At 43.9% G+C, this 25,746-nt stretch overlaps 1 protein-coding gene across 3 annotated transcripts in view; it reads left to right on the top strand.

Annotated features, from left to right (window-relative positions):
• The first annotated feature begins 884 nt into the window (after positions 1 to 884).
• The window catches only part of SH3KBP1 (SH3 domain containing kinase binding protein 1), a 219,591-nt gene continuing 194,729 nt past the window's right edge, over positions 885 to 25,746 (top strand). For 2 of the 3 annotated variants that reach the window (XM_069784795.1, XM_069784794.1), the window contains exons 1-2: positions 885 to 1,362; positions 24,271 to 24,428. In XM_069784795.1, the coding sequence (XP_069640896.1) occupies positions 1,359 to 1,362; positions 24,271 to 24,428 (162 nt within the window). In that variant the 5' untranslated portion in view covers positions 885 to 1,358. The remainder of the gene's footprint in view (positions 1,363 to 24,270; positions 24,429 to 25,746) is intronic. The other variant, XM_069784796.1, reaches the window with a different exon arrangement.

Raw genomic sequence — 25,746 nt, 5'->3', positions numbered from 1 at the left:
ACCTGCGTGAGAAGACTTGCCTCTGAAGAAGGCTCTCCGGCGGCCTCACTAGGTGCCCTTCTGTCCAGAAACGCTCTCTTTCGCTCAGTTTTACTGTAGCATGCGTGTTTCTCACCTTCCTGCAATACCTGAAAAGAACAATCGGCTGCTCCCGTGCGACTCCGCTCTCTTTTTTCCGAGACACCACCACCAACCAAAAAAAGCCCCACTTCCTCTCATCTTTTTGTCTGTTTTCCTCTCCTTCCTTCCCTCCCGGTCTCCACAGCCAAGCCTGGAAAGGGGCTTGGGGACGGGGGGAGTGTGGCGGTTCCCTCCGGTGCGGCCCGGGCCGCCGCCGCCTTCCCTCACGGCCGGGGTTGCCGCCTTTTTCCCTCACGGCCGGGGTTGCCGCCTTTTTCCCTCACGGCCCGGGGTTGCCGGGGCGAGACGCGGGGCACCCATGGAGCTGCGGTCGCGTTTCCCGGGGGATGGGAGCAGAGCCCCGGCGGCGGCCCGCACCGGTAAGGGCTGTCCGCCCTGAGGCAGGGCTCTGAGGTACCCGCCCGTCCCTCCGCTCCCAGAGACGGTGCCCGCCAGCCCCCCTCCCCGACCCGAGCCCCCGCTGCCTCCCCGTACCCGGTCGGCGATTCCCGGCCTGCGAGGGAAGGAGGGAGGCCGCGGCTCGGCTCTCCTCTCCCCCGCCCCGGCCCTGCCCACGCCGGGGACCCGCCGCCCCGCTCCTCCCCGCCGCCCTCCCCGCGGCCGGCTCTGGCGCAGTCTCGCGACACTTCCCGCAGCGCCGAGCCGAGCCGAGCCGCGCCGCTCGCTCCGGCGGCACCAGCGGCAGCAGCAGCAGCGGGGAGAGCCGCCTGCTCCTCGTCCCCTCGCCCTGCCCCACGGCACCGGCCGGCGGGGGAAGACGCCCACCCCCCCCCCCCCTCCGCGGCTCGGCGGTCAGCCGCCTCTGGGCGCGCCAGGGCTCGGCCGCGCTTTCTGCCCGGCTGCTCTGCCCGGCGGCAGCGGGGACGCGGGTGGCTGGCAGGAGCGGAGGGCTGAGCCCCTTGCTTCCTCGCCTGATTTCTTCCTTTTTTTTTTTTTTTTTTTTTTTCTTCTTAAACCCGTACGCATCCCTATGCTGAGGGAAGGCGGGGTGCTGGTAGCAGGACGCAGAATGCAGCCGGGCTGCGGCGGGTGCTGAGAGCGGCGGCCGCCGGAGGAGGGAGCGGCTCTGTCAGCAGCCTCCTCTCCTTCCCGCCGCGGCGGCGGCGGCTCCGGCTGTCTCTCTCTGTCTCCCCCCACCTCCTCCGCCTTCGCCGCGGCCAGCCGCCTCAAACTTTCAGCCTGTTTCCGCCGCCAGGCTAAAACCCAGCTCGACATAAATGGGTGAGTTCCAGCCGCCGAGCTCCGAGTTTGGCGGCGCTGACCGGGGCTCCCGCCCGGCGGGGTGGGGTGCGCGTCGCCGCCGCCGCGACGGAGGAGCCGGGGGCCGCCAGCCTCCGCCTCGCGGCTTTTAACTTCTCCCCCGGCCGAGTCAATAATTGTTTTCATGTGACTAGGCGGGGAGGGGTCGGGGTTTAGCGTGGGCCTGCCGCGGGTGGGTGATCCCCGAGCGGGGCTGACAGGATTACAAGCCCTCCGGTGCACCGGCCGGCCTCGCCGCCTATCCCGCCCCTCAGGGCAGCCCGGGGTGTGGTGGTGGTGGCGGCGGCGGCGGGTGGTGGGGAGGAGAAGGGGGAGCGCGGAACCTCCGCCCCGGTCGCGCAGGTCGCGCTCCTTGGGGCTGCGGTGGCGGTGAGGGAGGCAGCCGGCGGGCAGAGCTGAGGGGAGGGCGCCGGGGCGCCCCGCCGCGAGGGGGCGGCGGTTGGGGCGGTTGAGGTCCGCCGCTGCCCGTGAGGTGGCTCCCGCGGGCTTCGGGAAGGGGCTGAGCCCGCTGCCTGGGCGGCGGCGGGTGCGTGTGCCCGTGTCCCCGTGCGAATCGTCCCGTTATGCGGTGCCCGCGGCGGGGTGGAGGGAACAAAAGAAACCGCCTGCCCGCTGGAGCGGCGGCGGCGGCAGCCCCGGGGTGTCCCCGGCGGGTCTGGAGGCAGCGGCGTGGGGGTGTCCCCGGGCCCCGCCGCTGCCCGCCGGGCTGAAACGGTGTTGGGCCGCGGGGGGACCCGAGGGCAGCGCGGCCGAAGGGACGGAAAACAGCGCGCTAGGCGGGCGGGCGCTTCGCACAGTTTTACCTGTTGTCATATGCTGGCCTGGGGAACGTAGCGGGGGGGGGGAAAGGAAAAAAAAAAAAAATCGTCCCTTTGTTCTTCGAGAGGTTAGTTTGCGGGGTGCTGTCTGAGCGAGGCTGTCAGAGCTGCTGTACCTGCGTGTCAGAAGATGAAGCACCCGCTCCTCGCTATTGACTTTCGGTTAGTCCTCCGGCTCAGGCTGAAACGCCTCGCTTCATCCCCAGGCAGCTCATGCAGCTGTATCGATCTGGGCGAACCCTGATGCTGCTGACGGCGGGCCAGCATCCCAGACCGCCACGTGTAAGTGGGTGCATCGCAGAGGACTCCGTTAGGGTTGGTTTGCCAGCTCGCTAACTAATGCAGCTCTCAACTTCTGCCTTCTGCGGCAACAGATAAGATTTTAGACGTAGTGCTGCAACGAGGTCGAGGGTTTATAACTGCTGAATGGAGCAGAATCTGCCTTTAGTAGGGCATGTCACAAGAAATCATTCTTTTAGTATTATTTTTGTGTTCTTGCCCTCTCTCAGTGCGTCTATTTCTTAGTAACTTTCTGTTGCTATTCAATAAGACTTTTCCGATTTCTGCTTAACCCGTAGTCCACATATTAGCCTTTTTTTTAAGCTTCACGGTACAAAAGATTAAGGAAAGTGATAAAGGACTTGTGAAGCACTGATAGAGCTCTAGAAAGGCTTGTGAATACTGTAACTTAGCAGTGAAGGCCATCTTTTTTTTTCCCCCTTTTACCCACCCTTCCTTCCCCTGGGCTGGCCAGGATCGTTTGTATACATCTGGCTTCTTTAAAGCTCATTTGGATAATGACTTTCCCAAATCACTGTCATTCAGTCAGACTTTTCTTTGCAAAATGGGAGTGGAGGGAAGGTAGATATGGTTTCATTGCTGTTCGTATCTTCAATGGTAAGTGATTCTTGTAGTTTAAAAACAAATAGAAAAATTGCGCAAGGAAGTGAAGATATGAGTAGTATGAAAACAAAATCTTTCTAGGAGATATCAAACGAAAACAGAGTTTTATTAAAAACATTGTTAGCATTTTTGAAAGATATTTTAGATGCAGAAAAGAAGAGATGAATTCTTTATATGTGCTACACTGTTAAGATTCCTAATGTTTCAGATTACTTGTATGCCTTCCATTTTAACCATTTAAATTTTCTTTATGGCACTGCATATTGTTATTAGTCCAACCCTGTGCATCTGTATGTGTGTGTATGTTACACATATGCATATATTAAAGTTCAGTGTGCAGCCCCAAGCTTTTTTACAGCACGTACCCCAGACCTTATAAGAAATACAGCTTTATTGATGTTTTATGAGCTTTTCTATGACATTATAGGTAGAGTACCTTACAGTGAATTAATTTACACATGGATTGGACTTGTCAGGAGAGTTGAGTGAAATAATGGTGGTAGTTCTCTAAACGTGAAAGAGGAGTAAGGCAAAGACCTTAAAGGCAATTGTGAATACAGTGGAACAAGCTTGGTCCCCCTCCTTAAATGTCTGAGAAATGAAGAGGTGGTGTTTTGCAGGGAATTGTGTGTGCGGGGGGGTTGTTTGTTTGTTGTTGCTTTCGGGTTTGCTTTGTTTTGTTCTGCTTTATTTTAAGACTACTTAGGATTGCATATGGTTAGAGAACTCCTCAGTCTCATTTGCAAGAGCTTCACATGCCCACGTATCAGGCCGTCCTCCTGAAGTTGGAGGTCCAGAAAACACAGTAAGAAGGAGGCATAGTAGCTGCCTGGGGAAGAACTGGTTTGCAATGTACTGCTTATCAAATTTAGAAAATACAAGAGTACAAGTCTGATTCTAGAAAGCAGAATTTTAACTGCCATCATCACAAGAAAACTGACGTTGTGCAGCTCCTTATGCCAGCCGAGACACACCTTCCAACTTCTGCAGTAGATGAAGGAAGATCTTTTCTGCTGTGCAGTCTTTGCTCATCTTCCGAGCACAAGACAGTTTAGTACATTAAATGAGGTATGGGTCCTATGTAATAACACTGCTATGAAGCCAAGCAGGTGAAGCCTTCATCATAGTGCTTGTAAATACCAGGTTATAAACAAACACTTTCATCGTCAATGTTTTTTTCATCTTAATATTTTTCAAGGTATTGTTAAAGCTTTTCTGTTGGGAAAGAGGAAGAGAGGTTACGTTGCTTTTGTTTATGTGAAATCACATTGATCACCTCTGCTGTCTCCATGTTTAGGAGTTTGGATCCAGAGACAGTTTCGTGCCCTTTGAACCGGTTAGATTACTGATACTGGCAGACAACTATTGTCTGCATGGCTTTACATTAGCAGTTGGCAAAGATGCTGTGCTGTGAAATACCGCAGCCAGTTTGTATGCACCAAAGGGATGTTACAGGAACAAGTAATGTAATAAAAAAAAAAATTCGAATCTAAGGAAGAGTCTGATTGTTCTGTACCAGTTGCAATCCCTTTTCCTGTTTTTCCCCTGTCTTAATTCTCTTTTTTTTTCCCCTTTCCAAATCCTCCTCAATCCCCTGCCCTCAAGTTCTGCCCTGCTTCCCTCGTCAGCCCCTACCTTTTTATCTTTTTTCCCCTCTCTACTTCTCTGTACATGTTTCAGACATGCCACTTCCTCTTTGACCCTCTCTCTTATCGAAGCATCAGCAGCGGGAGCGCTCTGAGCACATTTCCTGCACGTGGGGCCACACTGACCTCCGGCCAGCAAGAGCTGCGCTTGCATCAAAACTTCTGCTTGGCCCCGTGGTGTGACTTGGAGAGTGCTCGCTGCAACGGGAGCCCTGGGGAGCTTAGCTGGTAAACTCTTAACAACTCTACGCTCCTATGTAAAACGAAGCGTTTTTGAGGCCTGGGCGTAGCAGAAGTTGCATAAATCACACATGGAAGGCGGTAGGTGTGTGTGTTTGTGGTTCTTGACTACTCTCTGAGGAATTCTCTCTCCAAAATGGTGGAGATTTTGGAGCCTTTCAGCAAAATAGCTGTAAGACATTTTTAAATAGGAATAGCATGTGTCATTCTTGTCATCCTTGAAAACAGTTGAACAGTTTCAGCTGAATAAGGAAAAATCATAAGAAAGATGATTACATGATTTTTTTCACTTCATTTTTTTTTTTTTAATAAGGTTAAGCAGCTGTAAAGTGGCTTTATATAGGAAATGTTGTGTAAAAATCCTCCCTAACCTGTAAAAAAGTCTTTATTCTCCTCCTCATATGGGGTGTTACTCATTTTAATTCTATTGTTCTCGTTGGTAGGTTTGTTTCTCACAACAAGGCAGGTTGCATTGGAGCTGTTCAGGATCTGATTTCCTGTTGTTTGGTGACAATATTTATACAGCCTGTGAATGTCTTCACGGTCTGAGTTCAAGTGGAGTTTTCATAAACTGTGATAAAATATTTTCAGTAGCCTATATAAAATTTCATACAAAAATAGCTGGCATAAAGCTTTTTTCCTAAAAATCAAGAGATAATGGCATTTCTGTCATAAAAGGCTGTCAGAGCTGCCTTCTAAATTTTAGACCCCAAGATAGGGGTCTAAAATCAAGATATATAAAATACATAAATATGTGTGTATATGTAAAAGATTATGGAAATAATTTCTGACAGCGCAGGTTTTTTTTGTATGTTGTTGCTTTTAGATCAGAAAGTGTGATAAAGAAGAGAATACTTAAAATAGATGGTTTCTTAAAACAGCAGAATTCTTGCTCCTTTTTGTACTAATCAAAGATTCCTACGTAGAAAATTATGGTAGAGCTGCTAGAAAAGGTATTTTTTTTTTCTGCCCAGTTTTAAGGAATTGTATGTAATAATTAAAACACTTTCTTGAGAAGCAGTTTTATTTTGATATTAATGTTGAGTGCGTACGTATTTCTGTTTAAACTGCTTCTAATGCAATATATACAATTTATCTGTAATGTCATTCAGATTGCTTCTTTTGTAATTGCTATTCACTGGATGTTAGAGGGGTTTTTTTGAGAATACTGCTGGTAATCATTCTACTAGCAGTGTATCAGAATTCATACAGCAGATCAGCACTGACCTTGTAGATAATGCGTTGACTCCTTCCCCACTTGAAGGGGAAGGGACGCATGTGTTAGGAGGAGAAAAAGGAGACCTTGGTAACGTGAAATGAGCAGCTGAAATTTCAGGTCTGAAATGTTAGAGGTCACTGAAGTGCTAAAAGCAGGTTAGCCCTGATGGGATCAAAGGAGAGAAAACAGCCACCGAGGTAGTATCTGTTGTTTTGCCCTGATACTGCTGCTACAGAGCAAGCTCATAAAAAATTATGATGGATTTTGTATGGTTCCTATCTGTTTTTTGGCTGGTTTTTTGGAGGTTTTTTTTGGTTGGTTTTTTTTTAAATCACAGAATACAAAATCCTGGACCAGGGAGTGGATGTTTTCCTTGGATGCAAAAGCAGGAAGTAGCTGTAGGGCATATCTACGTTCTGTACACTGAGGAATGATGAAAGAATATATTAGGGGGAGGGGAACGAGAGAGGAGATGATTATCAAGATTCAGTAATTCAGCTAATGTAAAAGTAATTGCTGACAGTCTGCTTCACACAGAGAGGAAACACAATAAAAGCCTTAAGTCCCTGTGTGTGAGGGAATATGCAATACTGCAGTTCAGTAGTCAGGGATTGTATTAGCAAATGGAGTTGACTTTTCCCCCCCTTTTTATTACTGACAATCGAGAAGCATCAGTAGAAACCAACTCTTGAGAATGCAGTGGTAATGCCGCTTAGAAGCTGTATGGCGAGATGACTGTTGCTATGTCTCAGCCATGCTTTGCTCCTCACATAACTTTGCCTTAGAGAAAAGAGCATCCTGGATGATGAGCAGTGGAGGGGGAAAGGATGTCTTTGTTCTTGTTCTTATAGCAGTTTGTATTCCACTGGGGGTGTTGCTGAGAATTTGTGCTTCTGTTTTAGGATGAAGAGTTGTCTATAGAGTTGTGGATCAGAAATTATGTCGGTGCTGAAACAATTCTCTTCAGCAGCAAGGATAATGCAGTATAGAAAGCTGGGCAGTTATATGAGGAAAATATCCTTAACTTCTAATTAATCTGTAGCATCGGCATAAAGTGGTGCCTTTTGAACTCTGCCTTTGAGTTTCATTAGAAGTATTGTATAGAAGGAAAAAGTTCCTCTTCATCTCCTCCTCACTCTTTTGTACTGTGCAGCTAAATCACTTCTGATGATTGAAACCAGCTCACACCAAAAACGGTGTAAGTAAGTCTATTAATTTATTTGAAGACCAAAGTCAGCATTTGTGCGCGGCTCCCCAGGGAACTAATGCTTTTTCAAAAATGTCTATATAGATTCGTTGCGTGTGTTGCAAGCCAAGGCCCAACTTGATCCCATGGCAGCAGGGTTGGACTAGCTGATCTTTAAAGGTCCTTTCCAACCCAAACCATTCAAAATTTTAATTAGCTTTCAGTATTTAATTAGCTTTCAGTGGTCACACTGCCCATATTTCAAAATTAAGTGTTTTGTGTCCCACAAGTAATTTGTAATAAATGAATTTATACGGCCTGTCTTTAAAAAAACAACAAATAAACGAACAACAAAAACCAACAGAAAAACCCCAGCAAAATAGAAATCCCCATGTCATGTTGTGTCCTCCACTTGCAGTTTCCAGCAGCTTGCTTGTTAATTTACAAAGCAACATGTTGGTGCTTTTCATTGATAATGAGGTCTCAAAACAAACACACACAAAAATCACTTCAGGGTGTTTACCTGTTTGTTTTGGTTTGGTTTTGTGGGAAGAAGTTCTTGGAGGTCAGTGCAACTGCTGGTGCTGTTCTGTGCTATATTGACTACCCGTGTCAGCCTGACTCTCTTTGTATGTAGCACTGTCTTTCCACACAGCTAGATTTATAAAGGTTTTAGTTAAAGGTAGCAGAAGTATTAGAGTATAAATGTACATGTACAGAACTTTTCATTTTTGGGCCAAATGTAAAACCATTCTTTGAGAGCTCTCATCTCAGGTTTAAATCGAATATGTCCTCTCTCTGTGGTTGCTGATTCATCCTCACCACTGGCAAGAAACATTTTTAATACTCTGGTAACTTGGCAGAGGGGATTTTTTTTCTGTGATAGGCTTGTGCAGCACTGAAATTTGCTGTCCTTGTGGCAGATACAAAACTGGCAAGCAGCAAGACCTCGGCTTAATTTTTCAGTGTTTTTCTCATTCCTGCTGTTTTTTTCTGTGAGGTCTCACCAACCTCTTATTGAGCTGTTAATGCTCTTCTGTCTCTTTCCAACTGTAAAAGGGCACACCAGAAATTCCAAAGTATGTCCAGAAAAAGATGCCTTTATTTTGGGGGTTCATTATGAAAAGGTTTAAAAAACTTTTTGCTGTCAAATTCAGAACATTTATAAAAAAGTGGTTTAGCTTTGGCCTTATGTTTCCAAATGTAAGGATTAATGTCTTGCTTTTGAAAAGTGGTGGTGCTTATTTACAAACAGTATTTGAATGTTTTATGGATGAAGACTGATTACCAAGATATTTTTCTTTTTCATCAGCCATTTCTTATGCATGTGTCCTTATTGTCATCAACCGCTTTATGGAAAAATATCAAGACCCTTCATGCTAGGCAAGAGCATCTTATTTTCTTATGAAATAGTCTGGGTACTGTATTTCAGCGAGACTGCAGAACTGCAGTGTTTGTTGAATACAAATATCCAACTTTCCTGCTTAAACTATCAGATTTAAAAGAACAGCAAACACACAAACCAGCCAAACCCCCTCAAACAACTCCTACCAAAGAACCCCCAAACCCTAGAGGAACCTAACTTTGTTCCCATCAACTTTTAAATGACTGGGCAAAGGGAAGGGAAGGAGAAACGGGTGCAGAGTGTAAAGCCCTCCAGTCAAGGTTAAGCTTGAGAAGCCTTGCCTTGAGTGCATGATCTAACGGTTTGTGACCATGGATATTTCTGAACGCCTGAGAGCGAGCACCAGCACTTCCAGGCAGGGTATCATCCTACTAACTGGGAAAAGAAAAACGTACCATGTGAAGGCCTGTCTGATAGCAAGAAATGTGTGGAACTTCACTTGCTGATATAATGGAAATTTAAATACTAGTTTCAGAAGAGTATAGGAGATGTCTGCAAATTTGTGGGCCCTCATGATATTAAAGACTTTTTCCTTAACGGCATGCGCCATGCTTTATTCTTCAGTTTTACTTTTTGTTCAAGGAAACATCAAGCTGCCAACAGTTGTTGAGAGCACTGGATTGGTAGCTTACAAACTTTGCTGTGTTTTTAGATTGCTTGTGGGAAAGGAAAGGTTAATCACTATGCAATCTTGAAATTGAGAGTTGGTTCAGACTAAAATATTTCGATATTGAAGTCAGATGGTTTAAATGGGCTCCAACTAGTAGATTTGAATGATTTTGATACACTTCTGTGCTTTTGTTGTGTTTTGTTTAATGGAACTGGTAACATTTAAGTTTGATCTCATTTTACGATTCTAAGCCATTTGCTGCATTGAGCTGATCATTTAACTAGTTCAGTCATTAATCTCAGTCTGATACTGGACTGTTTTTTGTTTTGATTTCATTGTTAATTGCTGTATTCTTAATGCTGGAAATGTGTTCTTTGTAGCTATTTTTGTTAGTAACTTTAACAACATAGTTAATTTTTCAGGTGACACAGAACTAAACCTTGTGGATTTCATTGGATTTTAGCTAGCGATCTTATACATTTGGCCAGCTTCTCAGTTGCTTCTGTTTGTAGCAGTCTATGAGTCTTGTTGGTCATAGTGAGCCAAGGCCAGCTATATCTGTATAAAACTGCTCCAACTTCAGAGAGGTAGCATATATTTAATAGAGGGGTTTCTGAGCGTAGTTAATCCAGTTTAGTTAACTGCTGTTTTATTGGTAGAAGGTCTTCATAGAGCAGAAAAAAGTACCTACTATGACTTCTTCCTTGCTTGACTGAGTGCTGCTGAAGGCTTGAACTGGGTGTGCTGTGTGATGAAAAGAAATGTACCTTTGAACAGCCAACTCATTTGTACAAGGAAGATCAGCTCTTTCTGTTGCAAGAAACAGCCTTTCAACTGGGAGAGAAATCTCACTGCTACTGTTGCTGTCGTCTTTGGTTACAATTGTTTTTAATGTTCATCTGCCTGGACAGCTGCTATTTCTTCCTCCGTCCAATAATCTCCTCTAAAATGGGAAAGATCTTTATTTTCTTTGAAACTTTATATTAAAGTCCATTTGATCTGCTGATCACTTCATTCATCAAATACCTTTATTTAGGTGCATTTACAAACAGTTGAAATACACTTGTCGGTTTTATTTGGACCACTGAGGTCAGCTTGAATGGTCTTTGTTCTGTCACCTCATACTGCCTTTCAGAATTGCTTGCTTTGATTTGCATTAAGCATGCTACTTATTTTAAAGACTACAATTTTTGTGTGTGAAGCACCTATAAATAGTGCTTTTGATTAGCTGACATCTCAATTATCTGACTGTGGCTCATGGAAGATTGAGATAAGATGCCATCTAGTTCCTGATGAACTACAGTTTGACAATTCAAAGTCGTCTGCGCTGGTTCCGGAGTCATGAGGGATCTATTAATATGTATTCCACCATAATATATTTGATAGTTTGTTCACAGTTGTGCAGAAAACAGTCTTGTTTGTTCCTGTGTGTTTTTCGTTCCTTCACCTCATTCTGTCAGAAAGCAGTTGCTCCTCTTCCTATTGCTTATAGAAGTGCATGTATGCTTCTTTCCCCTTGTAAGTTGTGTTTTGTTGTTGGCTTGGGTTCATTTTGTTTTTGTTTTTTTTTGGGGGTGGGTGTTTAAAATAAATCTACATCACTCTTTCTCACCTGTTTCTAGGAAAGATGGTCTTTTTTTTTTTTTTTTCCCCTGTTCAGATACCTGATGCTCTGTCATCTTTTCTCATACACTTCCATCAAATTCTTCTTTCCTTCTCTTTCCTCTGTCTTTCAAGTGCACTACTTCTCTTTTTAGGAAACTTTCCTATATACTTCACTTACACAGTCTCAAAACTCCCTATATTAAGATGCAAAGATCTACAAAATTTTGAAGACAATCTGGTGTGGAATACAGCAAAATTGTGGGTGGTCCTTTATGAATTTTGCCTCAGAATTAGGGAAACAAGAAGCCTTCAGCCGGTATCCCATAAACACCACATCAGGAAGGAGAGGGACTGTCTTTTAGAGACTATTGCTTTAGTCCGCTGAGTTTTTTCAGAGTCTGAATTGGTGCCCTGGAAGTTAAATGCTGAGGTGTGTGTTGCACATTGTGTTTTGCCGGCCACGTTTTTGATATTTTCTGATGGAAGAGTGGTGCCTTTGGTGTGTGGAGAAGAACAAGTTGTGGAAGTGGGCAAAGCCAAATGCTGGAGTTCCAATGTTTTTTAATTTGGAGAACTTAAAAGCAGGATGTTGCTATTTCAAGTAGTATTTCAGTTCCTGTCTGTTCAAGTCTGTCAGTGTCTCTCTCAAGAACCAAAACCAAGGAGCTGATGTAAATGCAGCCTTACAAAGCAGAGATCTTAAATGCAAGGAATGCTCTCTCTTTGCCTCTCTAGACCATCTGGAATGTAACATTAGTTTTGGCTTCTGATTTCTTTAGCTCCAAGAGCTTGGATCATTGGAAACCAGGGAAGATCATTAGAAGATTTTTCAAATGGATGGAGCCCAGGAACGTTTTTCTTAGATGAGGGAGGAGTAGAGCTTTCTGCTTAGCCTTGGAAGAAGTGGTCAAGGCAGATAACATTCAGTGACAGCGTTATTTCTGTCCTCTCTAGTTCTCTTGGTTGTATGGTTTTAACCTGCAGGCTGCCTCTTGGATGCCATAGAAAGATTCTGTGCCAGCATCTGAGGAGGTTCTACTCATCTTGACTAGAATCTGTCGTCTTGTCGCTTCCTTGTCCACACGCTTTGTTCTGTTCCAGACAGTACCAGTGTTGGTAACTGGGGGTGGATGGGCGGAGGAGGTTGTCAGAAGAATAATTACTTACAAAACAATAGGGTTCATTGCCTCTGTTGATGTTTACTTGGGTTCCACAGAGCTCCATCCTGATGCTTCCTCCCCTTTCTCCCCACATCCTCAATGCAGCAATGGGCTCTTCTGTCTAAATGCTGACTATTGTTTGTGCTTGCACTCCATAGGCAGCTCTGCGGAGCGTTCACATTCAACCAGCACACAGTGGCTCAAATTCCCTGTTGGAGCAATGCTGTCATTGGGTCACAAGCTGGTCTTGCTCGCAGTGAAAGTCAGTGGCAAACTTTCAGATGTACTTGTTTGGCTTACAGCAGTTTTTGCTTTCAGGATTGTTCTTGTGTGCATTAGTATCTGAGGGGAAGAACAATGTTAGAACAAGTGAACCAACTCTCAAGACAGTTTTGCCTCTAAGAGGCACTGTATTACTGCAGTTACAGGTTAACGCAATGCGCATCGTCTATGAACTTGATGACCATGTGAATCAAAAGTAAGTTTGTTTGTGAATGCTGTATACTGGGAGTATCTGCTGTAGTTGAGAGGTACTTTGGTTGATAGAACCAATGAATTACAGTAAAATTAATCTCTTTCAGTAGCAACAGTCTTGATTCTAGCAGTTTGTTGTCTGAGGCAGAAGGACCGCTTTGCCCTGCAGGAAGAGATTAATTAATTCGTGGAATACAAGTGCTTCCTAGACTGCTAGTCACATGAATGCCGAATATTATCTATGCAATCTCCTTCTTTCAAAAGGGTTAAGGAGACTTGGCCCAATAAAATCTAACATGTATTGTTGGATCCAAAGTGGCATATAAGGGAGCCTTTGGGAATACAGATATAACTGCTGCCATTTAGAACTACCACAATGATCTTTTCTTTCCTTGCTTACTCCATAGTTGTGTGAACATCTCTGATGACCAGATGTGCTTTGGCATATTGTTTAAAAAGTTTGTATCAGAGATAGGAGTGTGATATAATAAATTCAGTGAGAGGCAACTACTGTGATAGGCCTAAGAAAAGCTTAACAAATTCATAACGTTTATTAGAAGTACCTGCCTGAAGTTGTTTACCGCAGAATTGCTATGAGATGCATATTTTGTATGGAAACGCCCCACGTATATACAGAAATACAAATGCACTGACTTCCTGTTCTTCTTTACCTAACTGTAAATGCAAGATTTTTGTGATGAATTGTGGTCATACCAAATGCCTCAGCTGGAGAATAAAGTATTTCTTGTCCTGCTGGGCGAATTCCACTAGAACAACTTGGTGTTTGTGTTTTTTAAAAGCTGGAACCATGCATACCGATCCCCCTTTGAAAACCAGAAAACTAGCTCTCCTCTTTTCCTGGAGGACAGCTCGGGCGTTATGTCAGCTGGAGTGGCTTCAGCTCTGCTGCTGCCCAGAGAAGAGTCATGTCAGGACAGCCCTAGGCCAAGCGTTCACTCTGTCCTCCAAATTAGGTTTGGGTTGGGGTCCTCTGCACAGCTCCTCTGTTTCTGTGCCTGCGTGTGTGTGTGTACGTGTGAATGCTTCCCATCTGTCCTAAGTGGTCCGCAGCTGCCTACTGGGTTTCCAATGAGTGTGCAAGTTGGGTGGAGAGCATTTGTGGCCTATGGGAGGGACTGGGACGATAACATAAAGAGGTCCACGTGCAGTATGACTTCGGTTGCCCCTTCTGTGACAGCACTGCTCTTTGCTGGAGTGATGCAGTAAAGATACTATTCTAGGACTGTGACCTTTAGCTCCCCCCATTGTTTTTGAAAGGGAAATAGGAAAATATAATGTAAACTGAAAGCTGTTGTCTTAGCAGAGGAGCTGCTGTTTATCATGTACCATGGATTTAACCTCTTGAAGATTGAATAGTACAGGTTTTCCTTCTGCTACTGGTTTCTCCTCCCTCTTGAGCTTTTCTTTTTCATGAAGCTGAATCCTTGCAAATAATTTTAACAGAGAGTATTATTCCTGATAGTAAGTGTTGCAAAAAGAAAAAATGTTTAAAAATGAAGAAAATTTGGAATTAATTTTTCAAGAAAACTATGGTTCTTCAATAATTGCATGCAATCAAGCAGATACAAAATGTTTAAGTTATTTTTTTCTGCCACAGACATGCTACAAAACTAAGAGCTTATGCTTTCTTAAAAATCCCAGTTGCAATCTACATTTAAACTGTAAAGTTAGTGGTTTATTATTATTGTTATTATTATTTTAGTGTTTTTTGTGTGCCTTTCAGAGGTAGTACACAGCAATGGGCATTTCCATTTTGGTAGAGTGATGCCTCAAAGGGCTGTTCAGTGGCTCCTTCATCTAGAATTATAAAGTGGGAGGACATTGAGAGAGTTGAGTCCTTACAAACTACGGATGATTTTGTTCTGTGGTAGAAGAGTACTGTCTGAACTCTTCTTCCTTCCCAGATGCTAACAAACATTTAGTTATAATCATCATAGAGAAGTTATAGCACGATGCCTGCAATAGCTGTGATGGTTTTGGATAGGAAGGACTTTTGGAGCCCCAGATGGGCATTCAGTGGTTACACCAGTGCATTACCCTTTCATCAGTGCTGTGCCAACTGTAGTAAATCCTGCCAGACCATATGTGAATCTATCTCCCTCCTCTTCCCTCAAACATATCTGTACCACAGCATCCCACATGTGATCGGCCTGCCAGCTGCTCAGTGTTCCTAGAATCCAGAAAACAATGGCCTTCTAGCTCATATTTGGTCATCAGGCCTTCTGGCCCTCCAGGTCTAGGCTAGGAAACCAGCATTATTGAATGTAACGTAGTTTGGTGTTTGGTTTGGTTTTTTTTTGTTTGAGTTCCGAATGTAAGTCATGCTTTGTCATTTGGTCTAATAAAAGATACTGATTTTTTTCCCTCCTGGTGGCTCCTAATGTTCTACTAAGAATTTTATTGCAACCTGTTGTACAGCAAAAATACTGATTTTTGTTTGTTTGTTTGTTTGTAAACTATGCCCATAAGCACTAAAAAAAAGCATAGTATGTTCACCAGTTTTTACCTAGGTCTTTCAAACAGAACAGCACATTTGAAGTAAGACCTTGTCTAGCAAGTTTTGAGGCAGGTGGAATTTGATGGCCAGATTGTTAACCTGTTATAAAATGTACTTATAATGAAAATGTTGGTAAACTATTAAGTATTTGCTACCAAATGAATCTTTGTAACTGTTTTATAAGGGAAATATGGTGTAATAGAAAGGCAACCCATTCCAACTTCTTGATTAATAGGTTTTGATAATTGGATCAATTTACTGTAGGTGGTAGAGAACATGAAGCCTACTGTAGTCACTGAGACCTTCCTGTAGAGGCTTATGCAGAGTGTGACATAAGAGTAGGACTGTTATGTGATGACTGTCCATGCTGTTAAGTCTTTGTTACTTCTGAACGGTTATCTTTATGCAAAAGAGAAAAGCTCTGTTGCACTCTCTTCTCTGGACATGTAATTTGAACTTTAAATTAAAGCTTTAGTGTAGAAGATTTGAAGGTAGTTTGTCTAGTTTCAGTTCTGGTTTTTTTGGGGTAAGCCAATGCAGCATGTGTGTTTATCGTTCACATGAAGCTGAGTGACTAACAAAAGTGAAAACATAAAACTTAGAGTGGAGAAGCTATTAACTCTTTGACTGCCATGTCTAACTGTATATACTAGTTTTAAGGTCTGCTTTCGTGTGTGAAACCGCACTGCTGCAGAAGGTGGTGTTGCCATATGGATGCTGTTACTTGGGTGGAATAGTGCCAAAGACGTTAGTAACATTTCCATTGTGCCTACACGCTTCAGATGTCACCAGGAGCTGATTTAATAACATAGTTTTTGTTGCACAGTAGCAAATCTTTGTTTCTTTTCTTGATTCATTTCTTGCTTGGAAAGACACTGTGTACAGTAATTGAAAATAGCATAAACCGAGACACTTCTGTCTTTAAATATTGGTGGCATTATTAAAGAAATGCTTATTCTGACTAGGTCAGTTTTAAGAGATTAGATTTTACTTGTAATTTAAAATGTGGCAAGGAATCAAACTAATCAATAGGAAAAAATGTTTATAATTGTCAACAAGATAATTTCTTGTGTATATGTAAGACTAATTTGGGGAATGAAAGGTGGGAACAGTTGAAGTTTTAATCAACAGTTTTTTTCCCAGATATGCTTATTTTAAATATAGCTGAGAGGTTACATTTCAATTCCTGGTTCATACCGTTAACATTTCAAATTTTGTACTTTAAACCCAAACTACTAAGCATTAAATTAAAAAAGTCTTTGTCCCTGACATTGCAGTAATGAGTTGTACTGTGCCAGTCTCCAGCAGGGTTGGTAATAAGTACCTTTGATTGTGTTTCGTGAGTTTTTATGTTACAATTTGGATTGATGGTAATATAAGGCTGGGAACAGCTGATTGTGTTGGCATGAGAATGAACATTGCCCTTTTAGATAAAAATAAGTTGAATAGCTTTTGATATTGGATTTTATTCTTAACATGAAAAATGCCTTCTTCCAACAGAAAGAGTCTAATAGCTAGCGTTTGCAAGCTGGGCCATGTTTGACCTTCAGGCATCATGGGTTACAATATTTTGAAGAAAAATGCACCAAAAAGAGAAGCCAGATCTGTTTGCCCCAATTTTCCCCATTTTATTTTGCTTTTGGCTGAAAAAGGATTTGGGTTTTGGCTGTTAATGTAACAAGCTGTTTACCTTGGCAGAGCTGGGCCTAAGACCAGCCTTTGTTGGTTAACAAATAAAATTGGTTTGAGCTCACTGTCCATGGAGTGTTTTCTCACATCATAAAGCATTGTGCAAACTGGGACACTGTTTTAGTCCAGTTCCTGAGGAGAAATCCAGCACAGAACTTCCGGAATGAGGTATGTTCTACTTGCAGATGTGGAGCAAAATTCAGATCTGCTTTTTTCTAGCGTATGTGGATCAGGGTTGTCTCTAGTATCAGTCCAGCTTCCATGAAAATGAGGTTGATTTAAAAATTGCAACTGGATGGACCTATAAATTATAAAGCACTTTTAGACTGTTCTATGCTCTGCAAGCTTCAGTACTGTGATAAATGAGAATTTTGAGTGATCTCATAAGTACGTTCCCATCAGTTTGTCACAAATCTGCACATTTGTTAGGTGTGCTTATTCCTCTTTCCAAACTTGCTCTTGGTTTCCTTTGAAGGGTTTATAAACATCTTGATTGTGTGGTCCATTTTTGGTGACTTATGTGTCTCTGACAGCTTACACAGACTTATGTTATAATAATCAAATTCTCTGAGAGGAGACAGCTTTTAAAAATATTTATATGTGGTTTTTTAATAAGTGGAAACTTACAGACAGGGAAGACCCTGCACAGTAAAGGGTTTTTCTGTTTGTTTAATCAAACTTCCACTAAAACAAAGGTGGTTTAACAGCTGCAGCTGCCTGTATGTGAATTGGTGCAAGGCAGACAAACTTCAGGGAGGTAACTCCAGTGCCTCCAGCCTACCCAAGCAGCTGTAGAGTCAACTCAACAGCCCTGTCCAACCTTTTGGTCTCTCCTCATAAGAGAGAGAACATAATAAGAAAACAAAACTGTCAAGAATCATGTCAGTTCTACAGCCTTCTACACCCTTCTTAGGGAAAAACTGCAAGCACAGCAACAGGCACTTAGAAGTCTTTTAAAACATAGGACTTAGCGTGAGAGTTGTTTGCCTTCCTTCAGTATGTCTTGCTGCAGTCTGAATGTTGAGGAGTGTTTGAAGAATCAGCAGGTGGAGCCAGCCCGAATCCCTCCTCCGTTGCCATCTCCCCCTTACAGGTCTCTAACCACCTCCTGGTTGCTTAGGGAGAACTCAGAGCAAAGCATTATGTAACTGCATCCACAGCAAAATGGGAATAGGATTTAAAAGCTTCCTAAGTAGGGAGGAGAAATGACTTGGCATGTACAAAAAGCAATGTGTAAGCTTTGAGTCCTGAGAGCAAGTGCATCCTAATAGGCTGCTTAAAAATGAAGGATACAGGGCCTTGCTCTCAAAAGATCTTTCCTGGGGTTCAACCAAATTGGAAATACCCTGCTAAATAGTCTGAATTTTGCTTTTTTTTTGAGCCTGAGTGCTGTTGTGTTCTGTGGAGATAGGAACTTTCATTGGTGTGAGACTTGAAGTAGTGTGTGTACCTTGGTGTCGTGGCCTGAATCCAGTAGTCTTTGGAGAGCTATCATGTAAATACAACTTCTGAACCAATTTTAGTGGTTACTCTAGGGTAAAGTATGCATATGTGGATAATAACAGTGCTATTTTGGGGGGCTTTAGTTCATATTTTAGAAATATGTCTCCTTTTTTTTTTTTGTATTTTCCCTAAGTGGAATGGTTAGTTCAAGTTCAACAGATTCTCTGGTTTGTGAAGCACTTGGCACCGGAGGGGTCCAGAGACTCCGCCAAAGGTGGTGTGGCATGGCTCGGTAGTTGTGGTGGTATGCTGCGGGGCAGCTAGGTCTGTTTGAAAATTGGTTGCATGGTTGAGCTCAAAGGGTTGGGCTTTCCAGATCTTCTCCAAGTCCCTGAGGCTTCAAGAGCCCAAATCCCCAACTTTCCTGAATGAAGGGCAGACAGAGTCTGTGCCTCTTGGAGTGGGATTGGAGACACCCAGAATGGCAAGTCTGGAAGCCTGAAGTTTATAACATCTGACACTGGGAGGAAGGCTCCTGCTTCACCTCGAGATCTGCAGTTACAGAACAGATTCATTGCTCTCATAGGTGCTGAGGGCCTGGGTGCTCCATCTAGTGAAGCACCCAAGCTGGCTAAATCTGAGCCATGCGGGAGCACCAGGAAAAAATGGCAAGTGGTAATAGTAGGGAAATTCCCTGCTGTGGGGGGTGGAGACTTCGATCTGCTGACCTGCCTGTCATCTAGGGAGGCTTGTTGCTTGCCAGGGGCTTGGATCTGGAACATTGTGGAAAGACTGCCAAGGCTTGTCTGGCCCTCAGACTGCTATCCCCTGCTGCTCTTCCATGTAGGCTTCAATCATATTGCCAGGAGTGGTCTGGAAAGTATCAGCTGTGACTATATGCTTCTGGGGTGATGGTCAAGGACACGGGAGCCTGGGTGGTTTTCTCATTGATCCTTATGGTGAGAGGGAAGGGTGTGAGGGTGAGTGGACAGATCCTGTGGGTAACAGCTGGTTGCATAGCTGGTGTCAGCAGCAGAGTTTTAGTTTTATTACCATGAGACCGTCTTTGAGGATTGCTTAGAAAAGATGGGATCTGCCTAAGTAGGGCAAAAGTATCTTTGCTAACAGGCTGGCGAACAAGGTGAGGAGAGCTTGGAAATAGTAATGATGGGGGAGGGAGAGGATGACCAACAATCTTATGAGGAAGCAGTGGGCTGGGTTGGCAAATAAAAAAAGGCAGGATTGCAACCCTGGACTTGAAGAGGGAAGACTTTGGCCTGTTCAGGGCTCTGCTTGGAGGAATCCCACTGGAGACAGTTGTGGAGAAAAGAGGGATCCAGGTGAGCTGGTTGGTTTTCAGAGATCACCTTCTCCAAGCTCAATCTGACAAGGTCCATCTGACAAGCAGGAAAACCAGCAGAGGTGGTAGGATGCCTTCATGAATGAAGAAGGAGCTCCTGACAAAAACTGTAAAGAGTACAGGAGGTGACAGCAGGGAGAATTGACCTGGGAAAAAGGTAGAGAGAATGTCTGTGTGTGCAGGGATGGGGTTAGGAAAGCCAAAGCCCACCTGGAGTTGAATGTGGTGAGGGATGTTGTGGGTTAACCCCAGTGGGCAGCTCAGCCGCACACAGCTGATTGCTCACTCCCCCACAGAGGGATGGAGAAGAGAATTGAAAGGGTAGAAGTGAGAAAACTTGTGGGTTGAGATAGACAGTTTAACAGGCAAAGCAAATGCTGCACGTGCAACCAAAGCAAAATAAGAAATTAATTCTCTACTTTCCATTAGCAGGCAGGTGTTCAGCCGTCTCCGGGAAAGCAGGGCTTCATCAAACGTATCGGTGACTTGGGAAGACAAACACCATAACTCCAAATGTACCCTCTTCCTCCCCCAGCTTTATACGCTGAGCATGACATCATATGGTCTGGAATATCCTTTGGGTCAGTTGGGGTCAGCATTCCCAGCTGTGTCCGCTCCAGCTTCTCATGCACCCCCAGCCTACTTGCTGTTGGGGCACCGTGACAAACAGCAAAGACCTTGAGGCTGTGTAAGCACCCTTCAGCAACAGCTAAAACATCTGGGTGTTATCAACACTGTTTTGGTCACAAATACAAAACATAGCACTATGCAAGCTGCTATGAAGAAAATTACCTTTATCCCAGCCGAAATCAGTACAGATGTGAAAGGCAACAAGAAAGGTTTTTATGGGTGCCTGAGCAGCAAGAGGAAGACTAGGAAAAGTGTGGGCCTCCTGCTGAATGGGAATGAGGGCCTGTCACAGAAGTACTTAATGCTTTACTCACCTCAGTCTTTAATAGTAATACTGGCCTTCAGCCATCCCAGGCCCCTGAAACCAGTAGGAAAGTCCAGGGCAAGGCAAACCTACCCTCAGTGGAGGAGAATCAGGTTAGGGAATATTTAAATAAACTGGACATGTGCAAGGCCATGGCCCTGTTGAGGTATGGGCTGAGGGAGGTAACTGATATTCAGAGGCCACTCTTGACAGTCTTTGAAAGGTCATTGTGATTGGGAGAGTTTCCTTAAGACTGGAAGAAAGCAAATGTAACTCCGGTCTTCAGGGAGAGCAAGAAGCCTTCTTTTTGCTGAGAACTACAGGCTGGTCAGCCTCATGTTGACCCCTTGGAAGGTGATGGAACTAATAATCCTGGAAGCCATTTCCAAACATATGAAGGACAAGCAGCTGGTTGGGAGTAGTCAGCATGGATTTATGAAGGGGCAGTCATGTCTGACCAGTCTGTTAGCCTTCTGCAATGAGATGGCTGACTTGGTGGAGGAGGGGAGGGCAGTGGACGCTGTTTATGTTGACTTCAGCAAAGCTTTTGATGCTGTCTGCCATGTCATCCTCACTGACAAACTGATGAAGGTAAATGGACAATGAGGTGGATTGAGAAGTGGCTGAAGCGCCAGGCTCAAAGGGTTGTGATTGGCAGCATGAAGTCCAGCTGAAGGCTGGTTGCTGGCAATGTGCCGCAGGGGCGAATGATGGGGCTGATGCTGCTCGGCCTCCTTACTAACGACCTGGATGACAGGGCAGAGTGGACGCTCAGCAGGTTGGCAGGTGATGCAAAAGTGGAAGAGTATTTGACACGCTAGAGGGTCGTGCTGCCATTCAGAGAGGCCTCAGCAGTCTGGAGAAGTGGGCTGACAGGATCTTCATGAACACAGAGAAATGCCAAGTCCTGCACCTGGAGAGGAATAACCCCTGGTTGAGTGGCTGGCAAGCAGCTTTGGCGAGAAGGACCCCAGGGATCCTGGTGGACACCAAGTAGACCCTGAGGCAGCTACGTGTGCTTGCGGCAAAGGCAGCTCCTAGCTTGGCGGGCTGTGTTAGGCGGAGGGTTGGCAGGAGGCAGGTGGAGAGAGGTGATCCTTCTCCTCTTCTCCTTTCTGGTGAGGCGCATGTGGAGCGCTGTGTCCGGTTCTGGGTTCTCCCATACGAGTGAGAGATGGAGATACTGGAGCAAGTCCAGTGAAGGGCCATGAAGACGGCTGAGGGATTGGGGTATGTGACACCTGAGGAGAGTCTGAGCGAGATGGGACTGTTTAGGCTGGAGAAGAGAAGGCTCGGGGTGGTGTTATCAATGTGTCTGAATACGTGCTGTGGTGGAGTAAAGAAAGCAGAGCCAGGCTCCTCTTGGCAGTAGACAGTGCAAGGAGGAGAGGCAACAGGCGCAAACTGAAATCCAGGAAAATCCATTTAAACATAAGAAAACCTTCTTAATCTCAAGGGTGATAAAACACTGGAATTTCCATCCTTTGTGATATTAATAATTTGCTGTATAAGGCCCTGAGCAATCTGTGCTTTATGTATCTCTGCTTTGAATAAGGGGGTTTGGTCTATAGAGGTGCCTTCTGACCTCAAATGTTGTGTGATTTGGGTAGTGGTTGTGCTCTACTTGCAAGCTGATAGTAAATGGAGTAGCACCAGGGGCTGTCCTGGGATCTCTTCTGTTTAACATCTTTATCAATTACTGGAGAGGGCAGTGGAGTGCACTCTTCCTCAAGTCTGTGTTTAGTACAAATTGGTAGAACAGTTCACGTGCTAAAGAGTGGGGGGACCTGAGGCTAGAGGAACTCTGATTGTCTAGGTTGGGGAAGAGAAAATGGGAGGTCCTAACAGCAGCCTTACAATACCTACAAGGAGGTTATCAAGAAGATGTAGTCAGGCTCTTTACAGCAGTGCATGGTGGGAGAAGACCAATGGGTGTAAATCAAAACAAGAAAGGTTCCAATGGATGATAGAAAACTTTTTTCCCAGTCAAGCAGTGGAGCAGGTTCCCCTGCGTGCCCTACCTCTGTCCTTGGAGGTTTTGAAGACCCATGTGGGCAAAGCCCTGAGCAACCTGGTTTGACCTCAGAGCTGGTCCTGCTTTGAACAGGAAGCTAAGCTAGAGACCTGAGGTCCTCCTGGCCTGAATGAGTCTGATTTTTCAGTTAACTTCCAGAGGTAAATGTTTCAAGTTCTGTTTGCACATCAGCTTGTAATCTGTGGGGCCACTCTTTCTCTTGCTTTTCATTATGTAGTTTAGCAGGCCTCTCGTGATCTAGTTTTATAATGGTTTTGGGCTTCAAAGAAGAAGCAATAGATGAATATTATCAGCCATAGCCTTCTGTCTGGGATGTATCTGAAAGTCAGAACACCCTGTTAGCTATGACTTGCACGCTCTGGGGGAGGGAGGGAGATGTTCAGCATTGTGACTGTGTGGCATTTTGGGGGTGGAGAGGAATAACTCTGCTTTCCTGTCAGCTTAATTCGATTTAGTTTGCAGGGCTTGTTATTTAGGCAGAACCTTTTTGCTGTTTGTGGTGTAATGGTTAGCTTTGCTCTGTGAGCTGTATTGCCTGTTTGCAGGCCGCATCTTGCAGGTTTTACATAGCACCGTCATTTCTGCAGAAAGCAGATGCCTATTACTAGTTCCCGTTTTGTTGTTTCGATGGTTGAAGTGCTAAGTGTTTGGTGAAACATCCTGGGACATGATTTTCCACTGAAGAAAACAGGAGTAAGGCTTTACAAATATGGCTATCCTTGACATTGCCAATCTGGCTTCTCCTAGTAGATATTTGATGAAGCACTAAATATAACTATGGCTTCCATATTTGAATACCCCAGGTCTATTATTTTTGATTCTCCAAGAATTTTTCAATCTTTATGACTTCCTTAATTCTCTACAGAGACTTTGTTGCGTGTATGGTTTCAAGGGATGGGGAGTCCTCCCAGGTAAAGACAAAGATACACCATATAATGGTAGCAAGCTTATAATGCACCTCTGCCTGATAACAGACATTCAGAGCAGTAGGAGTGTTTTATCTTCAGATCCTCTGATGCATAATCTCAAGTGAAAGTAAATTTTTCTTCCTTTGGTGAAACCCCGCGAGAACATGTTCATGCAGCAAAGCTTTGCATTTCTGTATAAACAGCAGTGAAACTCAGCGTGATGCAAAAATACTTGTTAAATACTCTTTAGGTTAATAGTGATTTATTTAGCAAAGTAGGTGCAGTGGCTTGGGATGCTTATGAATTTGAGAACCTTTCCAGAAATAAAGTACCTTAGAAGTCCTATGAACAAAAGTTAAATGTTGTCCAAGAAATAAAAATAAACTTTGTAATGCTGCTGGAGTAGATACTGCTGAAGCATCACAAATTGATTTCCTTTAATCAGTAAAGAAAAATGGATGCCATTTGTTGCCCCAACCATGATGGGCATTCCTGTGGGTTTTCTTTTTTTTTTTTTTTTCCTTTGGCCTCTCTCGTAGTAGTTTCCCACAAACTGTTACCATTACGTGTTGCTGATTTGATATGCTCTCTTGGTTAAGCTGTATATATTACTTTCACTGAAAATATATAATTGGATTGCTGTTTTCTTATTCCTTTCAAAGGCATGGAGACTTAAATGTAGTCAATAACTGTGCATATGTGTGTTTGTCTTTTAGTGGAGGCGATAGTGGAGTTTGACTACAAAGCTCAACATGATGATGAGCTGACGATCACTGTAGGTGACATAATCACCAATATCAAGAAAGATGATGGAGGCTGGTGGGAAGGACAGCTCAAAGGCAGAAGAGGTTTGTTCCCTGACAACTTTGTAAGAGTGAGTACAAAGTGGAACTGTTCTTGTGTTGTGTGTATATGTTTTGTGTACTGTGCTGTTGAGGCTAAATATCAGCCTTTATATCATAATCATATCCAAAACCATAATGTATTGCAATACAATGTTCTACTGAGGCTATGTTACAAAGAAAAGATTAGTTTCTTTGCAAAAACAATGTAGTTTTGATATCTTGAAAATAAAACTAGCTACACATACATTTCTCTGCCTTTCAGTGATTATGTTTGACTGTGTGGTCTGGGAAAGAAGTGATTATTCTATAACAACTTACATGTCATGGCATTTGCAATATTTTCTCTTCTCTGTAACTGCTACTTCTTCTCCAGAGTGCTTTCTTAGGTTTTATAGAAGCTTATTGTGAATACTTACTCCTGGGTAAACTAGTTGAGAATAATACAAGTGGATTTTTCCAAACGGTTGCCTATAAAAACTTAAAAATAACAAAACAAAAAAATCATTACTTTGTATTTCATGTAATGTACCAAGTAACTTGCAGTAATACTGGTTTTAGGAAAGCCAATCAAAGTTTTAGAAATATATATCTTTTTTACTGGGCACCTGTGTGTGCGTGCATATGTCTGCACATATGAGACTTTTAGTACCTCTGGGCCTCCTTGAGTTGTCATTGCAGACCTAAGCTGTTAGTTTCTATAAACCTCCATAAACTTGATTTTCCGCTGTGGAAAAGAGAGCAAGAACTACAATAAATTAAATAAATAGGTTTTATGTTAATCTGTTACTACAGCTTCAGATGATCTTCGTGATTTTTTCCCTTTCCAAGGGTATTAAGTAGCTTTTTTTTTTTTTTTCTTTTTCAAACTGTGGGAGCCTGTTGTTCATTTAGACGTATGCACATAATGAAGTAATTTCATTTTGCATCAATAATGCTGCACATGTTGAGGTAATTTGGGGAAGTCATTCATTGGCAAACTTAGCAAGCCTGTAGCGGGAGGGGACGCGGGAGCCTCAGGTGTTCCTGTGGGGGCAAACGTACTCACGTCCTAATCCTCGTTCTTGTCATTGCCGAGAAGAAAGATCAGCTCTGTGTATGTCAGGCGGCAATGATTAGGAGGAAGTAACAGCCTCAACGAGATGAAAGGGAGTGGAGGAGGAAAATGGATACCCTGTTTCTTGTTAACCTCTGAAAATCTGTACATTGGGGTGGGGGGAAGAAACTATTTTGGGACTTGTGTATTGATAATATTTTTCTGCTTGAACTCTGATGAACTGTGAAGTTCTGTGGGACAAAAGCAGACTTCCTCTAAGCTTTCTCCTGGCTGATGTTTGAAATCTGCTGCTG

This window comes from Haliaeetus albicilla, chromosome 6 (assembly GCF_947461875.1).
Source record: "Haliaeetus albicilla chromosome 6, bHalAlb1.1, whole genome shotgun sequence".
Lineage (NCBI taxonomy): Eukaryota > Metazoa > Chordata > Aves > Accipitriformes > Accipitridae > Haliaeetus > Haliaeetus albicilla.
This window is presented reverse-complemented; position numbering and strand designations above follow the sequence as displayed.